Below are 22889 nucleotides of genomic sequence, written 5' to 3'. Positions count from 1 at the left end.
TTTCATCAGACCAGAGGACATTTCTCCAAAAAGTACGATCTTTGTCCCCATGTGCAGTTGCACACCGTAGTCTGGCTTTTTCATGACGGTTTTGGAGCAGTGGCTTCTTCTTTGCTGAGCGGCCTTTCAGGTTATGTCGATATAGAACTCGTTTTTACTGTGGATATAGATACTTTTGTACCTGTTTCCTCAGCATCTTCACAAGGTCCTTTGCCGTTGTTCTGGGATTGATTTGCTCTTTTCGCACCAAAGTACGTTCATCTCTAGGAGACAGAATGCGTCTCCTTCCTGAGCGCTATGACAGCTACATGGTCCCATGGTGTTTATACTTGCGTATTATTGTTTGTACAGATGAACGTGGTACCTTCAGGCGTTTGGAAATTGCTCCCAAGGATGAACCAGACTTGTGGAAGTCTACAGTTTTTTTTTTTCCCCCTGAAGTCTTGGCTGATTTCTTTTGATTTTCACATGATGTCAGAGGCACTGAGTTTGAAGGTAGGCCTTGAAATACATCCACAGGTACACCTCCAATTGACTCAAATGATGTCAATCAGCCTATCAGAAGCTTCTAAAGCCATGGAATTTTCCAAGCTGTTTAAAGGCACACTGACCGCTGGAATTGTGTTACAGTGAATTATAAACGAAATAATCTGTCTGTAAACAATTGTTGGAAAATTTACTTGTCTTGCACAAAGTAGATGTCCTAACCGACTTGCCAAAACTATAGTTTTTTAACGAGAAATGTGTGGAGTGGTTGAAAAACAAGTTTTAATGACTTCAACCTTAGTGTATGTAAACTTCCGACTTCAACTGTACATATTTAGGGAGTGACAATGGACTTTGGATTGTACATTTTGTATGATATTTTACAAGACAGTGTATGACACCACTAACACTGTGTGCCTGGCATAGAGATGTGTGTACAGTGCCTTCAGACAGTATTCATACCCCTTCACTTATTCCACATTTTGTTGTTACAGGCTGAATTTAAAATGAAATTAAATTGAGATTGTGTCTCGATTTATCTCACTGTTCTAATGAATGTTGTGTTGGCAGGCTTATCCCGGTTAGCTGCGATCAGCATGAAGGAGCCGGTTAGCATCCAGGTGGGAGAGAACTCTGAGGGGATCAACAATCTAACTCCGGACCCCACCACAGTCCAGGGCAAGTCAGACCGCTTTGCTGTTCCCGAGAGGCTGCAGCAGCACATGGTGGTGGTTCCCAGCAAACTAAGGCTGGTCTGCCTGGCAGCCTTCATCCTGTCCAAGTGCAAGGTAAGCAGGGTCTGGTATTGGGTGAAGTTTTCCCTAGATGCTGATCTGATCTTGGGTCAGTTTTCGTTTTTCTCTCACTAAAGATTGAGATTAGGCTTGGGGGATGTGAAGGTGGTCCTACATCTGTGCCTGGGAGAAACTTCTTCCCAGAATGCACAGTCCACATGCAGATAGCCAACCCCCAAATATCAACCTATCTTATTGTTCGTGTTAAATCGGGGAGCTCAATTAGTCTTACCATTCTGGGAAACTAAGTAGGGATGTTAATCGGTTAGCTTCTGAAAATGACATTTGACCAGTCGTGCTTATTGGTCTGCAGGCTAATTTGCATAATTAAGTGGAATTGAATTGGCGCGTGTATATTTTCGTTAGTCATGCATCTTATGACACGTGCACAGCATACAGAGCCTAGTTTGAGGAGTGGAATATCCTACCACATGTCAGGCAGCGTAAGATTAGATCCTCAGTGGAGTGGAACTTGCTTTTCGTAAGCCCAGTCACTGTGCAACGATTCTAAATTAAATTGCGTGTTTCTCTCCCGTTCTATTGGTTTTCATAACTTTCGTTTCCCAGAAGCCAAAGGCCCAATCTTAGTCATATTACCATCCTACTTGTTATACTTACTATGCACCCCTCTTTCTAAGTTTCTAACAGAGATTTTCCTCTGTCACATATGGAACCGCTCGCATTAGGTGTGCTGTTTCAAGTGGTGTTTTCCCTCGAATTGCATTTTGGCAAATGTTTGAATTCCTTTTTTATATATATATATATATATATATATATATATATATATATATATATATATATATATATATATATACACACACTGTATATATATTTTTGCTACTGCTTCATTACAGGAGTTACATGTTCAATAATTGGCTATTCAATTTTGACTGATAAGACAATAGGCTTGCTTTTGGCGCATGTTTCCATTAAGCTCGTAAGGGAAACTGTCCGGTCCTTGTGTGCATGCCTAGTATTAGAGAGCAAGAGGCGAAGCGAGAGGTTTCACTCTCGCCAAAATCTGTTCAAAATAAGCCCAATGCGTTTCTATGTCGCCTGCCTTCAAGCCTTTTAACACTGTTAGGGCAGATAAATAAGCGTCAGATCTCTAATAGTATTTTCTGTTGGTCACGTCGTTTTACTGTTTAGATTTTTTTTTACTGTTTGTTAACCGGTTAATGAGATTTTTTTTATTCGGCAGCAAAAGTGACTGAAATTTGCATCCCTAAAGTAAAGGATATGCACATTGTCCCATTTTATATTATGGCTGTGTTTATCCTCTCACCCCTGCAGTTTGAGAAGGGTCACAAGATAATTGTGTTTGTGTCGAGTTGTGAGGCAGTGGAGTTCCTGCTGATCCTTTTCAACGCCGTGCTCTCTGGGCCAAAAGCCAAACAGCAGTCTCCGCTCAGCTTCTTCCGTCTCCACGGCAACATGAAGCAGGAAGTGAGACCCTACTTTTTTAACCTACCATGTACCCATGTGACTGTTGCATGTTAGTACAGGACTGTTTTACATTTGTGTTACACAGGCATCACTTCCAGGGCCTTCTCTGGAGCAGCAGCACAGTCTTTCCAATGAAGGCTGCTTTTAGTCAGGGTCAGAGAGTGGCTATACCATGCCCTGTGTTGCCACTAACCAGCTGGTGTAGTGTGGCAGTCACCAGGCCATGCCCTGTGGCTGTACCCGGGGAGGAGCTGAGGGCTAATGCCCTGCCCAGTGTTCACCCCTGTCCCAGGGCCGCTAATGACAGTCAACGGGGGCTGCCCATATGGCACCTCTGGGGGCGTGGGACTGGAGATGGGCAGTGGGCACAAGCTCTGGTTATATATCAAAGAGGAATGGGTCAGGTGGCAGTATGGACGGCAGAGGCTGTCATCGAGGCTGGATCTACGTCTCAAATGGCACCCTATTCCGTATATAGTGCACTGCTTTGGTCAAAAGTAGTGCACTATGTTGGGGATAGGATGCCATTTGGGATTCGGACAGGGTTATTATGGATGTGTTTGGTAATAGGAGTGCACAGGCTTGGGCCCCTTACAACTGCTCCTGTGACGAGGATGGCAGGTGACACAGCTGTTATTGCACCTGAAACAGATTGTCCTCCACAAATACCCTTTATGGATTTTGGTGTTGTCTTATATGGGCAAATCATTTTTTACCTGTACAAAATTAAACAACAAACTTTATTTTTTAACAGGAAAGGACAGAAGTTTTTCAAGAGTTCTCTCTCTGCAAGACTGGAATTCTGCTCTGTACGGTAAGCCAGCTCAACGTTTGAGACACTGCCTGGGCCTAAATGACGCCGGATATCTTCCTGCGGGTTGAGGGAAACAGTTAGATTAAATAATGACTGTCGTACCAGGTCTAAATTGTGTAGCCTTGGGTCCTAGGCAGCGAGTGGCCTGAGTATCAGCCCCTGTTTGCTGGAAGAAAAATACAGAATATCCCTGCCCTGCGGGAACCAGCCCAGCTTCTCTTTCCATTAGCTTTGGCATTTTGCTAAAAAGTTCCCTAGCCAACTGAGCTTGCCATGGACTTAAACCCAGAACTGTTGCCTCTCAAAATCATTTTCACTTGATGTTGTGAAAGGTTGCATGGCCAGTTCTTGTCATCCTTCCTTACACCCCTCTCTCCCTCTGTCTCTCTGTTTCTCACTCCCCCCCCCCATATCCTTCACTACTTGATTGGTCATTCAATTCAATTGCTTAATTCCTAGATATTTGTCCTTTGCCATTCGTTTGGACTTGCATTCTTTCAACCAGCCACTGAGGCACACCGTCCCACGATGTCAAAACAATATCAACAATGACAACTTCATTTTGGGGAAATGAAATGTGTGTGAATGAGAGACCCCTTAATGCTAAATGACAAGGCTGAATGAATAAGTGGTTCTAATCCGTCTGACAGGCTTGGCAGGGCCCAGCACTGGCCTCCATCTGTACTGGCTGGCCAGGCCAGCATCGCTACTCCACCCCTCCCTAGGCAGTCCAGTGTGCCAGGCCAATACACAGCTCATCCTGGCCCTGCCACTGGCAACCGAAGGCCCAGAGCTCCATGCAGCATCTTCCCTCTTCCTAGCACTCCAATATCAGCTATTTATATTATACGCTACAGCAGCGCAGCTGGCCACAAACCACAATGGCCTCCCAGACCAATAAAGACAATGGCCTTTTTGAAATGTTAGCCCATTTCAAACAAACTCCTGTGCGTGCACACATTTGACCAGGAAAATGTACTACTTCTTACCTACTTCTTAAATCTTACCTAAAAGTCAGAGGGTTGGTTTCAGCCTTGCATTGGGAGGTCCACGACATCAAAATCATTATTTTTAATTTTTTTCTCCAGGATGTTGCAGCACGTGGACTTGACATGCCTCAGGTGACATGGATTGTACAGGTAAAATTCTAATATAAGAACATGACATTACTGTCCATAGAGGGTTTCCAAGTGAAATGTCAGATATTTGTATTTAAATTAGTAATTTGTGTGTCTGTGTGTTTCAGTACAACCCTCCAACCACTCCAGCAGAGTATGTGCACCGCGTCGGGCGAACTGCCCGTATAGGAGCTAAGGGAAGCAGCCTTCTCTTTCTCACCCCTGCTGAAATGTCCTATGTCACTTCTCTAGCAAATCACAATATCAGGTAGGTCTGTGGATGATCACTCAACATCCCTTCTCTAACCCGTGTTGCCATGTTCACAACCTTTTTATGGTTGTGTGACACATCTCCACACAGTCTGTCTGCGTCTCCAACTCTAAAGTTAGTCTTATTTGTACTTTTCTATGCTCCATATAAGACCGTGAAACACTTTTCTCTCCCAGTCCTGTTCTCATACACGTGGTCTCTATGGTTTTACTTTGTGCACACACACACACACACTAATGCTTCATTCCCAAGCTCTTAGTGTAGCCCGGGCTGAATCATCTGGGCAGATCAATCTCTGTGAAGGGGAGCACTGACAGCCACTGAGCAGAGCCAGCCAGAGCTGTCACCCTCTATGGTCATGTGCCTACCAGGACTAGACTAATCACACACCGCCACTGCTCACAATGTAATTTACCACAAGCAACATGACAGCCTGCTGCTAGGGTGGGTGGGCATTGGGCATTGCGGAACATCCCGCACCCCACATCTATTTTTATGGGCACAAGCACTGTTCATGACACAAACTGTTCACACCCCTCTTGTTGGCGGAGAGAGTTTTGAAGCGTTTTTCCTGCAATTCTACACATTTTGTCATGGGGCGCAAAGAAAATGGTTAAGCAAATTTTCATGCAATTCCGTACATTTTGCCATGTCTAATGTATTCATGTGATATGTGCACGCACAGGAGTTTGTTTGAAATGGGCTAACATTTCAAAAAGGCCATTGTCTTTATTGATCTGGGAGGCCATTGTGGTTTGTGGCCTCCTGCCGAACCCACAGTTTGGGAACCACTGTGCTATAGGTTTATTAAAAGGGTTTAGGACGAGGGAGTAAGACATCCGGAGAGATCCAATAGAAAGTCATACTACAAAAGTCTCACTACTTTGTGTCTTTAGAACAAGCACCCATTTGAGGCTATGTCACAATGTTTGGATTTCCCCAAATGTACTTACTTGGTAGTTTTTTGAAAGCAGTCCACAGTGGAACTCAGGGTGTCTGGGGTGTATTTACTAGGAAGCAAATGTAACCATAGGGGCCAAAAAATGGAATGGACCTACCTGAATTTGTCCAATAAGAAACTCATGTTTTTCTGCATCAAAACGGTTTGCTACGGTTTGCACAGTGCACTAATGAATACACCCCTGTTGTCAACTGTTCCTCCAGCCTGTCCGAGATGAAGATGGAGATGATTCTGTCAACGCTAATGCTGGACGACCGCTTCAAAGTCAGGGGAAAGTATGACGGCAAGGTGAGGTAGCAACAAGCTCAACACATTTTATACTTATAAGACTTCATTCAGCTTTCACCCATGTTAAAAGTGCTTTCCTTCTGGTCAGTTCAATCCACATAACTTGTGTGTGTTGTGCACCTGTGTGTGTCTGTAGAAGTCTTCCGGGGCTCCAGAGCAGGAGGTGCAGGAAAGAGCAACTGTCCTACAGACGGAGTTTGAGAACGTTGTCCATAACGATAACAACTCTGTCCAAGCAGCCAAGAGAGGTGTGTTAAATTTGTTTAAAATTTGCACACAAGAAAAGACAAGGCAATAAAATGAGAGTTTAAAGACAAAGGAAAACTGCAGGAGAGGGATAGTATGGCACCCCCTTTCCATTTTTAAAACAGAATCCTAACATAAAAAAAAATCAGAATTCTATGTTTAACATGATCATTGACATTATATTGTATACAGCAGGAAAGTTTGGGTACAGAATCAAAAGAACGGCTTCCTCATTATGAGAGAATGATATTCTCACTAACAGTTTGTCTGGTTGACTGGTTAAAACTCCTGTTTTGTGGTCCTCGTTTTAGTGACGTTCACTCATCGCTTTCCTCTGTTGCTTTAGCCTTGCAGTCCTTCCTACGGGCATACACTGCCTACCCATCCAACATGAAGCACATCTTCCATATCAAAGCCCTGCACCTGGGCCACGCCGCCAAGAGCTTCGGCCTGAGGGACGCCCCACAGGGCCTGGTCACCGCCCCTGCCAAGGGCTCCAACAAAGACAAGGGACAGGCCAAGGGCAAGAGGTGAGCTTTCTTACTGTAATTCATACATCTTCTTTTTTTAATGTAAAAATGTGTTGTTTAGCATGTACAGTTGAAGTCGGAAGTTGACATACACCTACATATATTAAACTCTGTTTTTCACAATTCCTAACATTAATCCTAGTAAAAATTCCCTGTTTTAGGTCAGTTAGGATCACCACTTTATTTTAAGAATGTGAAATGTCATAATAGCAGAGAATAATTTATTTCAGCTTTTATTTCTTTCATGACATTCCCAGTGGGTTAGAAGTTTACATACTCATGTGGAATTTGGTACCATTGTCATTAAATTGTTTGTCTTGGATCAAATGTTTCGGGTAATCTTCCAAAAGCTTCCCACAATAAGTTGGGTGAATTCCTCCTGACAGAGCTGGTGTAACTGAGTCAGGTATGTAGGCCTCCTTGCTCGCGCACACTTTTTCAGTTCTGCCCACACATTTTCTATAGGATTGAGGTCAGGGCTTTGTGATGGCCACTCCAATACCTTGACTTTGTTGTCCTTAAGCCATTTTGCCACAACTTTGGAAATATGCTTGGGGTCATTGTCCATTTGGAAGACCCATTTGTGACCAAGCTTTAACTTCCTGACTGATGTCTTGAGATGTTGCTTCAATATATCCACATAATTTTCCTCCCTCATGAAGCCATCTATTTTGTGAAATGCGCCAGTCCCTCTTGCAGCAAAGCACCTCCACAACATGATGCTGCCACCCCCGTGCTTCACTGTTGGGATGGTGTTCTTCGGCTTGCAAGCATTGCCCCTTTTCCTCCAAACATAATGATGGTCATTATGGCCAAACAGTTCTATTTTTGTTTCATCAGGCTAGAGGACATTTCTCCAAAAAGTACAATCTTTGTCCCCATGTGTAGTTGCAAACTGTAGTCTGGCTTTTTTATGGCGGTTTGGGAGCAGTGGCTTCTTCCTTGCAGAGCGGCCTTTCAGGCTATGTCGATATAGGACTCGTTTTACTGTGGATATAGATACTTTTGTACCGGTTTCCTACAGCATCTTCATAAGGTCCTTTGTTGATGTTCTGAGATTGATTTGCTCTTTTCGCAGCAAAGTACGTTCATCTCTAGGAGACAGAACGCGTCTCCTTCCTTAGCGGTATGATGGCTGCGTGGTCCCATGGTGTTTATACTTTTACTACTTATACTATTGTTTGTACAGATGAATGTGGTACCTTCAGGGGTTTGGCAATTGCTGGATGAACTAGACTTGTGGAGGTCTACACATTTTTTTTCTGCGTTTTTGGCTAATTTCTTTTGATTTTCCCATGATGTCAAGCAAAGAGGCACTGAGTTTGAAGGTAGGCCTTGAAATGCATCCACAGGTACTCAAATGATGTAAATTAGCCTATCAGAAGCTTCTAAAGCAATTTCTGGGTTTTTCCCAAGCTGTTTAAAGGCACAGACAACTTAGTATATGTAAACTTCTGACCCACTGGAATTGTGATACAGTGAGGTAAGTGAAATAACCTCTGAGATAAAGTCTTTAAGCAATTGTTGGAAAAATTACTTGTCATGCACAAGAGTAGATATTCTAACCAACTTGCCGAAACTATAGTTTGTTCACAAGAAATGTGTGGAGTGGTTGAAAAAATAGTTTAGTGACTTCCGGCTTCAACTGCATGTGTGCAATGGAGGAAGCTGCCCTTTTTTTGCGTTTGAAATATCAGCCATAGCGAGCTGCCATTCATGTCCCTCTGGGTGTAGAGGAGTGGCTGTATGTCTAGACTCCCAGAGGACGATCCGTATGGCCAGGCGGGGCCGTTGCTAGGGGTGTCTGACACTGGACCTGCCTCCACTCATCTCTACTCTCACACAGCTATTAGTGGTCATCTGAGGGATTCCCCTGAGGCTTAGCACTCAGGTTCTGGCCTGACTGACTTCTGGCTGGCTGCTTGGCCTGGACTCGCCCTCCAGACAGACGCAGGCAGCGCAGCACAGCCGGAGAGAGGGAAGGAGGGTCAACTCAGCAGGGTGCCATAGTGCTCATTAGCCTGCTGATTGTGGGAGACATATATTCTGCGCTGCTTGGACTGATTAGCGTGGGCTCTCACTTCTACAGCAAGCTAGCAGCTAGCACCTGCTATAGATATATGCAGTCTGACTGACGTTCAGCTCAGTGGAACTTGGTTCATTTGGTTTCGGCGAGCTAGGTTTGTAAAACGATTCCTTGCCCATCACCTTGATGTAAGAGTGTGGTTCATGTTTTTTTCCTGTGTGTGTCTCAAGTGGCACCTTATTCCCTATATAGTGCACTACTTTTGACCAGGGTCTTGGGACTCGTTTCCCAAAGCCTTCATAGCATTAAGATCATTGCTAGAACTGTCTTACCATCTTCGGTTGTTTCCCAAAACCATTATTACTAAAGTTGCACTTGAAAACGTTTGTTATTTACCGACTGCCTTGGATGCTTTTTTGCCCTTCCCAGTCACTTTATACACAGAAGAGCTCAGCTAAACACAGAATTAAGAGTTTTCTGTCGCGCTGTGACCGCCGATAACTTCAGAACGAAGTTGACTACAAATACAACGTTGCCAATTTCTTTGCAATTGTTACAAACAAGTAAAGAATAAAATTGTTTGAAGTGAAAACAGAGATGACTGCAAAAGATAAATGGGCTACGTAGGCCTGTATATTAAAATCACATTGAAGTCAATTGTATGTTCATTCAATTGCATTCTATTTGCCAGTTCTAGGCTGTTTGTCATTTTTGGCTCAATATATTTCAATATGTGTAATGTGCCATCTTGATTTAGTGTATTATTATAGAGTAAGCATTTAGAATGTTTTGTTACACACAATACCCCATAATGTCAGAGTGGAATAATATATATTTTTTTATATTTATTTATTTATTTTTTTACCCCTTTTTTTTCTCCCCAAATTCGTAGTATCCAATTGTTGTAGTAGCTACTATCTTGTCTCATCGCTACAACTCCCGTACGGGCTCGGGAGAGACGAAGGTTGAAAGTCATGCGTCCTCCGATACACAACTAACACAGCGCACATCCAACCCGGAAGCCAGCCGCACCAATGCGCCGGAAGAAACACCGTGCACCTGGCCACCTTGGCTAGCGTACACTGCGCCCAGCCCGCCACAGGAGTTGCTGGTGCGCGATGAGACAAGGACACCCCTACCGACCAAGACTCTGATGGCACAGCTGGCGCTGCAGTACAGCGCCCTTAACCACTGCGCCACCCGGGAGGCCCTGTGGAATAATATTTTAAGAAATGTCTTGAGTCAGGTATTTAAACCCTTTGTTTTGACAAGCCTAAATAAGTTCAGTTGTAAAAAAGTGCTTAAGTTACATAATACGCATAATAAATTTGGAACGATCAGGACTGCCAAAATGAGCAATCGGGGGAGAAGGGCCTTCGTCAGGGAGGTGACCAAGAAGTCGATGGTCACTCTGACAGAGCTCTAGTATTCCTCTGTGGAGATGGTTGTCCTTCTGGAAGATTCTCCCATCTCTGCAGCACTCGGAGACGCAGACAATAATCAGGCCTTTATGGTAGCGTGGCCAGACGGAAGCCACTCCTCAGTAAAAGGTACATTGACAGCCTAGGAACAGTGGATTATAACTGCCTGTTCAGGGGCAGAACAACAGATTTGTACCTTGTGAGCTCGGGGGTTTGAACTTGCAACCTTCCGATTACTAGTCCAACGCTCTAACCGCTAGGCTACCCTGCCGCCCAGTACATCACAGCCCACTTGGAGTTTGTCAAAAGGCACCTAAAGACTCTGACCAGGTGACTACCTGGAATGCATTTCAATTAACATCTGTGCCGTGTTAAAAGTACATTTGTGGAATTTCTTTCCTTAAATGCATTTGAGCCAATCAGTTGTGTTTTGACAAGGTAGGGGTTAAAAAAGTTCATATGGCAAGAACAGCTCAAATAAGCAAAGCAAAGCGAAACAACAGTCCATTACTTGAAGACATGGTCAGTCAAATCAGAAAATGTAAAGAACTTTTAACGTTTCTTCAAGCGCATTCGTAAAAACCATCAAGCGCTATGATGAAACTGGCTCTCATGAGGACTGCCACAGGAAAGGAAGACCCAGAGTTACCTCTGCTGCAGAGGATAAGTTCATTACAGTTACCAGCTTCAGAAATTGCAGCCCAAATAAATGCTTCAGAGTTCAAGTAACAGACACATCTCAACATCAACTGTTCAGAGGAGACTGCGTAAATCAGGCCTTCATGGCCGAATTTCTGCAAAGAAACCACAACTGAAGAATACCAATAATAAGAGACTTGCTTGGGCCAAATTTGAGATTTTTGCTTCCAACCGCCTTGTCTTTGTAAGACCCGGAGCAGGTGAGTGGATGATCTCCGCATGTGTGGTTCCCAGGAGGAGGTGTGGGGGTGCTTTGCTGGTGACACTGTCAGTGATTTTATTTAGAATTCAAGGCACACTTAACCAGCATGGCTACCACAGTGTTCTGCAGCGATACGCCATACCATCTGGTTTGCGCTTAGTGGTACTATCATTTGTTTTTCAACAGGAAAATGACCCAACACACCTCCAGGCTGTGTAAGGGCTGTTTGACCAAGAAGGAGAGTGATGGAGTACTGTATCAGATGACCTGGCCTCCAGTCACCTGTCCTCAACCCAATTGAGATGGTTTGGGATGAGTTGCACTGCAGTTGTGAAGGAAAAGCAGCCAACAAGTGCTCAGCATATGTGGGAACTCCTTCAAGACTGTTTGAAAAGCATTCCCGGTTAAGCTGGTTGAGAGAATGCCAAGTGTGCAAAGCTGTCAAGGCAAAGGGTGGCTACTCTGCGGTATCTCAAATATAAAATATAGTTTGATTTACATACCACTTTTATTGGTTACTTCATGATTCCATATGTGTTATTTCATAGTTTTAATGTCCAATTTTATTCTACAATGTAGAAGAAAGTAAAAATAAAGAAAAAGCCTTGAATGAGTAGGTGTCCAAACTTGACTGATACTGTATGTAAATGGGATATTTCAGTATTTTATTTATAATTTAGCAAACATTTCTAAAAACCTGTTTCTGTTTGTAGTTTGTGCTCGTGTGTAGATTGAGGGGGGAAAACAATTGAAACAATTTTAGAATAAGGCTGTAACGTAACAAAATGTGGAAAAAGTCAAGGGGTCTGAATATTTTCTGAAGACACTGTATTTCTGGATTGTTTAATGCCCAAAATATGGGGTTAAATAAATGTATAAAAAATGTATTATCTCTCTGATATCGGAGAGACACTGTAGAACAAACTTAATATTGGTATTTATTTTGCAACTATCTGTTCCATGTAATGAATCTTCTATTCAATGCATTTGTATGGGCAAACAGCAGTAAGATCAAATAATTGTTTGTTTTTTTGTTACTTTAAAGGGTTTTAAAATTCTAAATCAAATAGCCAAATGATCCTTGGTATGACCTTTACTATATAGCTTAGTCGAAAAACTGCAACGTATGTGGCAAAGAAATTAACATTATGTCCTTAATACAAAGCGTTATGTTTGGAGCAAATCCAAAACATCACTGAGTACCACTCTTTATATTTTCAAGCATGGTGGTGGCTTCATCATGTTATGTGTATGCTTGTCATCGGCAAGGACTATGGTGTTTTTTTAGGTTAAAAATAAACAGAGGAGAGCTATGCACAGGCAAGATCCTAGAGAAAAACCTGGGAGACATTCACCTTTCAACAGGACAATAACCTGAAACACAAGGCCAAATATAAGCTGGAGTTGCTTACCAAGATGACATTGAATGTTCTTGAGTGGCCAAGTTATAGCTTTGAAAATGGCTGTCAACCAACTTGACAGAGCTTGAGGAATATTGTGTGTAGATGGGTGAGAATTTATTTTTTATAGATTTTGAATTCAGGCTCTAGCACAACAAAATATGGAATAAGTTGAGGGGTATGAATACTTTCTGAAATTACTGTCTCAGAGCTGATTTGATGTCAGTATTGTAGAATACATCTAATGTTAGGTAAGATTTGAATGGAGAAAGCTGATCCGAGAGCAGTGCTGCTTTTCTTTCGATTCCATTAATATCGGCACGTAGTGTAACGACTATGTTCTCTCTGTGCTTGTTTGGGAAACACTCTTAAACAGTTAAAAATATATATATATTTTTTCACCCTTATTTAACCAGGTAGACCAGTTGAGAACAAGTTCTCATTTACAACTGCGACCTGGCCAAGATAAAGCAAAGCAGTGCGACAAAAACAACAGTTACACATGGGATAAACAAACGTACAGTCAATAACACAATAGAAACATCTGTGTACAGTGTGAGCAAATCAAGTAAGGAGGTAAGGCAATAAATAGGTCAATAGTGGCGAGGTAATAATTTAGCAATTTACAGAGAAGAAAGAGAAAAAAAACAAATATGGGGATGAGGTAGGTAGGTAGGTTGTTAGTTGGATGGGCTATTTACAGATTGGCTGTGTACAGCTGCAGCGATCGGTAAGCTGCTCTGACAGCTGATGCTTAAAGTTAGTGAGGGAGATTATAAGCCTCCAACTTCAGTGATTTTTGCAATTCGTTCCAGTCATTGGCAGCAGAGAACTTGAAGGCGGCCAAAGCAGGTGTTGGCTTTGGGGATGACCAGTGAAATATACCTGCTGGAGCGCGTACTACGTGTGGGTGTTGCTATGGTGAATCATTTGAGATAAGGCCGAGCTTTACCTAGCAAAGACTTTTATAGACGAGCTAGAGCCCGTGGGTTTGTCGACGAATATTTAGCGAGGACCAGCCAACGAGGGCATACAGGTCGCAGTGGTGGGTAGTGTATGGTGCTTTGGTGACAGGCTATTTTGTAAATGACAACACCGAAGTCGAGGATCGGTAGGATGGTCAGTTTTACGAGGGTATGTTTGGCAGCATGAGTGAAGGATGCTTTGTTGCGAAATAGGAAGCTAATTCTAGATTTAACTTTGGATTGAAGATGTTTGATGTGAGTCTGGAAGGAGAGTTTAGAGTCTAACCAGACACCTAGAATATGTGGACAACTACAAATACCTATCAGAGCCGTCCAGAGTAGTGATGCTCGACGGGCGGGCAGGTGCAGGCAGCGATCGGTTGAAGAGCATGCATTTAGTTTTACTTGTATTTAAGTGCAATTGGAGGCCACGGAAGGAGAGTTGTATGGCATTGAAGCTCGTCTGGAGGGTTGTTAAGTGTCCAAAGAAGGGCCAGAAGTATACAGAATGGTGTCTGCGTAGAGGTGGATCAGAGACTCGCCAGCAGCAAGAGCGAATTCATTGGTGTATACAGAGAAGAGAATTAAACCCTGTGGCACCCCCATAGACTGCCAGAGGCCCGGACAACAGACCCTTCGATTTGACACACTGAACTCTATCTGAGAAGTAGTTGGTGAACCAGGCGAGGCAATCATTTGAGAGACCACGCCTATCGAGTCTGCCAATGAGGATGTGGTGATTGACAGAGTTGAAAGCCTTGGCCAGGTCGATGAATACGGCTGCACAGTATTGTTTCTTATCGATGGCGGTTAAGATATCGTTTAGGACCTTGAGCATGACCAGCTCTGAAACCAGATTGCATAGCGGAGAAGGTATGGTGGGATTCGAAATGGTCGGTAATCTGTTTGTTGACTTGGCTTTCGAAGACCTTAGAAAGGCAGGGTAAGATATATATAGTTCTGTAGCAGTTTGGGTCAAGAGTTTCCTGGCCATGGACCCAAAATATCAATGTTTTGTTCCTCGATCCACTTAGTTATCACTTTTGCCTTATGGCAAGGTGCTCCATCATGCTGGAAAAGGCATTATTCGTCACCAAACTGTTCCTTGGTGGTTGGAAGATGTTGCTCTCGGAGTGGTCTCCGGATGCTTTTACTGTTGGCATGACACAGGACTGATGGTAGCGCTCACCTTGTCTTCTCCGGACAAGCTTTTTTCCGGATGCCCCAAACAATCGGAAAGGGGATTCATCAGAGAAAATGACTTTACCCCAGTCCTCAGCAGTCCAATCCCTGTACCGTTTGCAGAATATCAGTCCGTCCCTGATGTTTTTCCTGGAGAGAAGTGGCTTCTTTGCTGTCCTTCTTGACACCTGGCTATCCTCAACGTCTTCGCCTCTCTGTGCGTGCAGATGCACTCATACCTGCCTGCTGCCATTCCTGAACAAGCTCTGTACTGGTGGTGCCCCGATCCCGCAGCTGAATCAACTTTAGAAGATGGTCCTGGCACTTGCTGGACTTTCTTGGGCGCCCTGAAGCCGCCTTCACAACAATTGAACCACTCTTCTTGAAGTTCTTGGTGATCCGATAAATGGTTGATTTAGGTGCAATCTTACTGGCAGCAATATCCTTGCCTGTGAAGCCCTTATTGTGCAAAGCAATGATGACGGCACGTGTTTCCTTTTCGGTAACCATGGTTGAAAGAGGAAGAACAATGATTCCAAGCACCACCCTCCTTTTGAAGCATCCATCCTGTTATTCGAACTCAATCAGCATGACAGAATGATCTCCAGCCTTGTCCTCGTCAACATCCGTTAACAGGATGATATGACAACAGCCAGTGAAAGTGCAGGGCGCCAAATTCAAAACAAATCTCATAATTAAAATTCCTCAAACATATATGTACAGTGGGGCAAAAAAGTATTTAACACAAGTGTGACAAGGCTGGAGATCATTCTGTCATGCTGATTGAGTTCGAATAACAGACTGGATGCTTCAAAAGGAGGGTGGTGCTCTGTCATCTGATCACTCTCCATAACATTCTGGAGGGAGTATATGACAATTAGTATTTGTGTCATTCTTAACTTTTGGCCACGACTGTACATTGTCTTCAGAAATGCCACTTTTAGTGAGTTTGGTTCACATCCAGTGGATAGGGATCCGTTTATTATGTTCAACATAGGAGGGCCACACGCAGGAAAAAGCTCTTTCAGTAGTTTAGTTGGAATAGGGTCCAGTATGCAGCTTAAAGGTTTAGAGGCCATTACTATTTTCATGAATGTGTCAAGAGATCGAGGATTAAAACACTTGTCTCCCTTGATCATAATTCCTGGCAGTGTTGTGCAGACTCAGGACAACTGAGCTTTGGAGGATTGTGCAGATTTAAAGAGGAGTCCGTAATGGAGTGAAATTTTCTTTCTAATGATCATGATCCTTTCGTCATATAAATTCATGAATTTATCGCTACTGAAGTGAAAGCTATCTTCTTGGGGAAGGATTTTTAGTTAGCTTTGCAACAGTATCAAAAATAATTTTAAATGGTTCTTATTTTCAATTAAGTTGGAAAAATAGGATGATCGAGCAGCAGTGAGGGCTCTTTGATATTGTTCCAAGCTAGTCGGAAGACTTCCAGTTTGGTGGAGCGCCATTTCCGTTCCAATTTTCTAGAAGCTTGCTTCAGGGCTCAGTTATTTTCTGTTTACCAGGGAGCTACTTTCTTATGCCACGTTTTTAGGGGTGCGACTGCATCTAGGGTATTGCGCAAGGTTAAATTTAGTTCCTCAGGGTGTTAACCGATTTTTGTACTCTGTCCTTGAGTAGGTGGAGGGAGTCTGGAAGGGCATCTAGGAGTCTTTGGGTTGTCCGGGAATTTATAGCACGGCTTTTGATGATCCTTCGTTGGGGTCTAAGCAGATTATTTGTTGCGATTGCAAGCGTAATAAAATGGTGGTCCGACAGTCCAGTATTATGAGGAAAATATTAAGATCCATAATATTTTGTTTCATGGGACAAAACTAGGTCCAGAGTATGACTGTGGCAGTGAGTAGGTCTAGAGACATGTTGGACAAAACCCACTGAGTCGATGATGGCTCCGAAAGCCTTTTGAAGTGGGTCTGTGGACTTTTCCATGTCAATATTAGTCACCAGAAATCTGAATATTATCTGCCGATAGGAATTCGGGGAACTCAGTGAGGAACGTGGTATACTGTCCAGGATGCCTGTAAACAGTAGCTATAAAAAAAGTTTGATTAGGCTGCATAGATTTCATGACTTGAAGCTCAAAAGACGAAAACGCAGTCATTTTTGTGGGGGATAATTTAAATTTGCTATCGTAAATGTTAGCAACACCTCCGCCTTTGCGGGGGATGTGGTCACTAGTGTAACCAGGACGAGAGGCCTCAATTAACACAGTAAATTCATCAGGCTTAACCCGTGTTTCAGTCAGGCCAATCACATCAAGATTGATCAGTGATTAGTTCATTGTCTATAACTTCCTTGGAAGTAAGGGATCTAACATTTAAGTAGTCCTATTTTGAGATATCACCATCTCTTTCAATAATGACAGGAATGGAGGTGTTTATTCCAGTGAGATTTGCCCAACTTAGATCGAGGCAATGGGGATAGCTGAGCTGACTACACTGACTGTGCTAGTGGCAGACTCCTCTAAGCTAGAGGAGTTAGAACCCTGTCTATGTTCATAGATAAGATGAGAGCACCCCTCCAGCTAGGATGGAGTCCGTAACTCCTCAGCAAGCCAGGCATGGTCCCGTTTGTGGGTGTGTCCCACGAAGAGGGCCAATTAACTACAAATTTTAACTTTTGGGGAAGGGCAGATAACAACAGTTTTCAACCAGCAATTGAGTTGTGAGAATCTGCTGTAGAGCTTATCACTCCCCCTATGTACCTTAAATGCTCAAGTTACATTGCAACTGGGAAAACGAGGCCAGGGCTTGCAACTGACTTTTTCTCCTCACCGTCCTGCTACTGTGCCTTCAACTGTCCCCAAATTGAACTTGAACCGTCCCAATGTTTTTATTTATTTTTGTTTTGATATGCCAACATGGGTCTAGGTCATTTGCAGTGCTTTTTATGTAATTAGTATATTTGTGAGACAGATACAGTCTATATTACAAACTTAATTTGTTAAGAAAAAAACGATAATCTTAATGAAAACAGTCAATAACTGCGAGAAACCTGTAAATGATGATAAATTATTTATATGAACAGCATGGCGTGAAACGGAACTGTTAAATGATAATGCAATGTCAAAATCTGGCTTCTGTACAGCCTCTGCATGATGAATCATCATCGCTCAGGCTGGAGACCGACAGCCCATCTCAGTATGGAGCGCAGTTTCACAATGCATGTAGACCTTTCATCTCAGGGTAACTTATTTTTCTTGTGACAGGTAGGCCTGCGTTTGCTGAAGCGTAGTCTATGCTACAGTAATATAAAGACTTGAATGCGTGTCAAATGTTCCCATCTCCATCTGGCTTTCTGTAGTCTCATATTTATTTATTTATTGTTAATATATGTACTTTTTAGTTGCAGCAGCAGCGTTTTAAAACAGCCTATCACTTGAGTATTTTTGCTTTAAATCAGTGCACGCGGGAGCACTCTTGCAGTATTTCTCTATCAAATCCATTCAAATTGCATCCAACAGATCATTTTGTTCTAGATTGATATATAGATGTCCTAGCCTACCTTTTTCAGGTAATACATTCAATGCAGTATTAGCCTTGCATTTAGCGCATTAATGATGGGTTATGATTAATAAGAGTCTAACTTATTGCATCTGTCTCTTAAGCAATACGCACGCACCTGTGCTCTGTTGGCCTCTCTCCTTAAAGTGCTCCTTAGCTCTTGGGAGTCCCATGGGGGAAAAGCGAGACTAGAATAGCTTGTTGTACATAACATTTTTGAAGTTCTAATACCAATAGACTATTCGAAGAGGGACACAAGCTCTTGTTTGCTGAATGTTAAATACAGCAGCTAATGACACACCCAGGTAGTTTGAAAGAAGAGTGAATGCGCAATGTCAGTAGGCTGGTAGCAGTTCTTTATTCAGACCCATAACCATTCAATTGTGTGAAGAGAAGTGAAAGCCTTCTGCATCTAATTCTAGTCATATATTATTCAAGGTCGTCATTAGAATAATGAAGATAAGGACAACCAAATGTATTTAACTGTTGAAAGTGAGGATGGAATGAAGCAACAATCGAGAAAGAGGTAGGCTAATAACAGTATGGGAAATATTATGGTGTGTGTGTGTGTGTATATGCATGTTTAATAATTATACAAATCGGCTCTTATATTTCCAAATTAAATTTACTTGTAGCTTTGTAGGCCGTATGTGCTACACCAGTCACATGTTCTCTCCCTGCTTTATCATGGTTTCCAGCCCATGTAATACAGTATAATACCGTACAGTAATGCAGTTCACACTAAAAGATTAGCATTCTGGACTCCCAATCATGGCCGGATGTGATACAGTCTATCTGTTGTGACCACCATTTGCCTCATGCAGCGTGACACATCTCCTTCACATTAGTCAGGCTGTTCATTGTGGGATGTTGTCCCACTCCTCTTTAGTGGCTGTGTGAAGTTGCTGGATATTGGTGTGAACTGGGACACGTGGTCGTACATGTTGATCCAGAGCATCCCAAACTGCTCAAAGGATGACATGATGATCCAGAGCATCCCAAACATGCTCAAAGGGTGACATGTCTGGTGAGTATGCAGGCCATGTAAGAACTGGGACATTTTCACCTTACAGGAATTGTGTACAGATCCTTGTGACACTGGCTGTGCATTATCTTGAAACATAAGGTGATGGCAGCAGATGAATGTCACGACAATGGGCCTCAGGATCTCTGCATTCAAATTGCCATCGATAAAATGCAATTGTGTTTCTTGTCCATAGCTTATGCCTACCTATACCATAACCCCACTGCCACCATGGGGCACTCGGTTCACAACATTGACATCAGACATGGTCTGCTGTTGTGAGGCCGGTTGGACGTACCGCCAAATTCTATAAAATGATGTTGGAGGCGGCTTATAGTAGAGAAATTAACATTAAATTATTTGGCAACACCTCTGGTTGACGTTGCACGCTCCATCAAAACTTCTGCCATTGTGTTGTGTGACAAAACTGCACATTTTAGTTGCCTTTTATTGTCCCCAGCACAAGGGGCACCTGTGTAATGATCATGCTGTTTAATCAGCTTCTTCATATGCCACACTTGTCAGGTGGCTGGATTATTGTGGCAAAGGAGAAATGCTCACTAACTAGAATGTAAACAAATTTGTGCACAAAATTTGCGAAATTAGCTTTTTTTAAAGCATGGGACTAACACTTTACATGTTTATATTTTTATCCAGTGTATATCACTGGAGTGCCTTTTTGTTTTTTCTCCCAAATGGCGCAGCGGTCTAAGGCACTGCATCTCATTGCAAGAGGCGTCACTACAGTTCCTGGTCCGACTCCAGGCTTTATCACATCCGGCCGTGATTGGGAGTCTCATAGGGCGGCGCACAATTGGCCCAGCGTCATCCGGGGTAGGCCGTCATTATGTTCCTAACTGACTTGCCTAGTTAAATAAAGGTTAAATTAAATTATAACTAACTATGAAACAGCATTAAAAAATATCAAAGTGCCCCAACCACCAAGACGCAAGGTCAAATTATGAAATCAGTAGCCTAAACATCATTATACAGTGCATTCAGAATGTATCCAGAACCCTTCCCCTTTTCCACATTGTGTTACGTTACAGCCTAATTCTAAAATTGATTAAATTGTTTTTTTCCTCAATCTACACACACTACCCCATAATGACACATTTTTATACGTTTTTGCAAATGTATAAAAAAATAAGGTGTAGGTTCAGGCTGAGGCTCAGAATTAGAATAGTCATCTGAGATTATTCATTTCTTCCCCGTCTGAGTCGTTTTCATTCACTGTTTGTAGCAACGCTAACACAGCATGTGCATCCATTTGTCTTTGGCTTCTTGCCATTGTAAATTATGCACGCTCTCACTGTGTACTCCAAGTATGCCAGATAAGACTACTAGGATTCTGTGTACTGATGTATGTACATACCATTTGGTAGGACTGTAATGGTTCACCAAGCCCACGGTTTGGTACTTTTGGGGTTTTCGGTACAGCAGGAACATGTAAATGCCATTCACAATATTCAGCATTGTTATGTTTGGGTCTCAAGTTTCCACTCTGCTGTTGCGTTTAACCATGTGGAAGGTGGGAATTTCATAAATCGTAAATACCAGTTTGATGTGTTAATGTCATATGAACTTGTTGAGAAAAGCAGATGGGCATTTGGCCGACAAGCTGCATCAGCCATAAAATAAAATAAAGTACAGCTGTCATGATTGTAAAAATTATAATTTTCATAAACAATGTTTTGTTGCATTTAACTGCCGAAAATGCTGTTACAGAGGCCATTTCCTTTAGTAGGGGATGTCAGACGGGAGAAGTGGGAGCTCAGGTTGATAGATGAGTTTCCCACTAGTAATTCCCAGTTGGAGGGATGTTTTAAGCAGATTTCTGCCAGTTGTATGTAATAAATTACCACTTCATGTTGGTTACGAACGCGCCATGACACTGCCTCCTTCAGTACCATTGCGCACTTGTGACTCATAAAGGGGGCTTGTCTGTAGCACGGTATATTTCCCATTCTGAGATAATGTGATGGGCTGTCACTGTTAAGTAAGCGCAACACAGGGTGCATTCGCCAATTCATTGAAGGCTTTGGCTTGCTTTTATAAAGCAGTGTTTGCTGAAATGTTCGTAACGTGGCTCAAACACTTTCATGAGGTGCTGAAACCCCTATTCTCAACCACGAGAATGGGTGCATATCCGCGGCTATAAACCAAAGACTGTAAAAAAATATAAACACAGCCCACATATCGCTGTTTAGTTTGGCCCAGTCAGAATCAGCTGGTAAGGGCTGTTTGAATGCAGAGGCGATGAGATGTAATTTCTTTGCGTTTCAGTCTTGTTCTGGTATACTGGGGTGATGTTGGTGTAAATGTCAACATATTTGAGGTTTTGGCAGCTACATAAGCTTTCTCGTTGAGCGTGGTGACACACTGTTAATGTTTTATCCACAACTTTGTCAATCGCCGTTTGTGATCTACTGGGAAGCCAAAATGTTCCCAACTGGAGATTTGAGACAATTGAGGATCCTCCAAATCTGGTTTATCGACCTCACCTTTGTGCCTCACAAAAGGACAGTTTGAAATGTGCCAATTAAGATTAGAATTTTTGATTACAACATGCTAGTTTTAATGAATATCCTGAAATGTTAGGTTTTTTCCCCCCAGATTTACTCAGAGGCATACAACACAGCATAGGCATAGCCTATAGGCCTAGTGTTTTTATTTTGTAAAATGTTTCATTGTGCGTATTCATTCAGGTTCACAGTGCGGACCGAACAGAGGTCCCTGTACGGAACGGTTCAGTACGAATACATATACCATTACATCCCTACCATTTGTAGATTATAATTAGGTCAATGCAATAGAATAGCCAGCCCTTTTCATTCACATTTGGTGATTACATAATTATGCATTGTTCCCTTCAGCCTTGTTCATCAACTCAGCCATCCTCCCCTTTTCTCCCTCATGATACTTCATTTATTTAATGTTATGTGTGAAATTCGTTTAGGTTCAGTTTTGAGGCAATTATCGGGGTGATTATCAACTGGGCACGGCTCATACCACTGTCGGAAGAAGCAGAGCAGGCGCTACTGTCGGGAAAAGGAGGGGCAATGGAGGAAATCCATAAAAAGAAAATGCCATGCTCTCATAAAGCTGGTTAAACCTCCAGTTCTGTTTGTAATATTATGATTCTAACAGTTTGTTAAATCAAATCAAATAAAAGCAGGTGTAGATCATTGAGTGCGATGCTTACTTATAAGCCCTTGACCAACAATTTTAAGAAATAAAAGTAACAAATTAAGAGCAGCAGTAAAATAACAATAGCAAGGCTATAGAAAGGGGGTACCGGTACAGAGTCGATGGGCGGGGGCACCTGTTAGTCGGGGTAATTAAGGTAAAATATACATGTAGGTAGAGTTAAGTGACTTATGCATGGATAATAACAAGAGTAGCAGCAGTGTAAAATAGTGAAGGGGGGGTGCAAGTGGGGGTGGGGGGGGGGCAAGTTGATCTGGCCCATGGACCAACTCGGCTTGTAACCTTGTA

The 22889-nt window shown here is 42.7% G+C and overlaps 1 protein-coding gene across 3 annotated transcripts in view; it reads left to right on the top strand.

The window, feature by feature from the left end:
- Positions 1-22889, top strand: part of LOC139411245 (DEAD (Asp-Glu-Ala-Asp) box polypeptide 31) — a 53132-nt gene that overhangs the window by 21540 nt on the left and 8703 nt on the right. For all 3 annotated transcript variants that reach the window (XM_071157281.1, XM_071157280.1, XM_071157282.1), the window contains exons 13-20: positions 1057-1274; positions 2574-2726; positions 3481-3540; positions 4629-4679; positions 4787-4926; positions 6094-6178; positions 6315-6426; positions 6771-6954. In XM_071157281.1, coding sequence (XP_071013382.1) covers positions 1057-1274; positions 2574-2726; positions 3481-3540; positions 4629-4679; positions 4787-4926; positions 6094-6178; positions 6315-6426; positions 6771-6954 — 1003 coding nt within the window. The remainder of the gene's footprint in view (positions 1-1056; positions 1275-2573; positions 2727-3480; positions 3541-4628; positions 4680-4786; positions 4927-6093; positions 6179-6314; positions 6427-6770; positions 6955-22889) is intronic.

This window comes from Oncorhynchus clarkii, chromosome 6, assembly GCF_045791955.1.
Source record: "Oncorhynchus clarkii lewisi isolate Uvic-CL-2024 chromosome 6, UVic_Ocla_1.0, whole genome shotgun sequence".
Classification (NCBI taxonomy): domain Eukaryota; kingdom Metazoa; phylum Chordata; class Actinopteri; order Salmoniformes; family Salmonidae; genus Oncorhynchus; species Oncorhynchus clarkii.
Note: the sequence above shows the minus strand (reverse complement) of the source record. Positions and strands in the feature narration are given on the sequence as shown.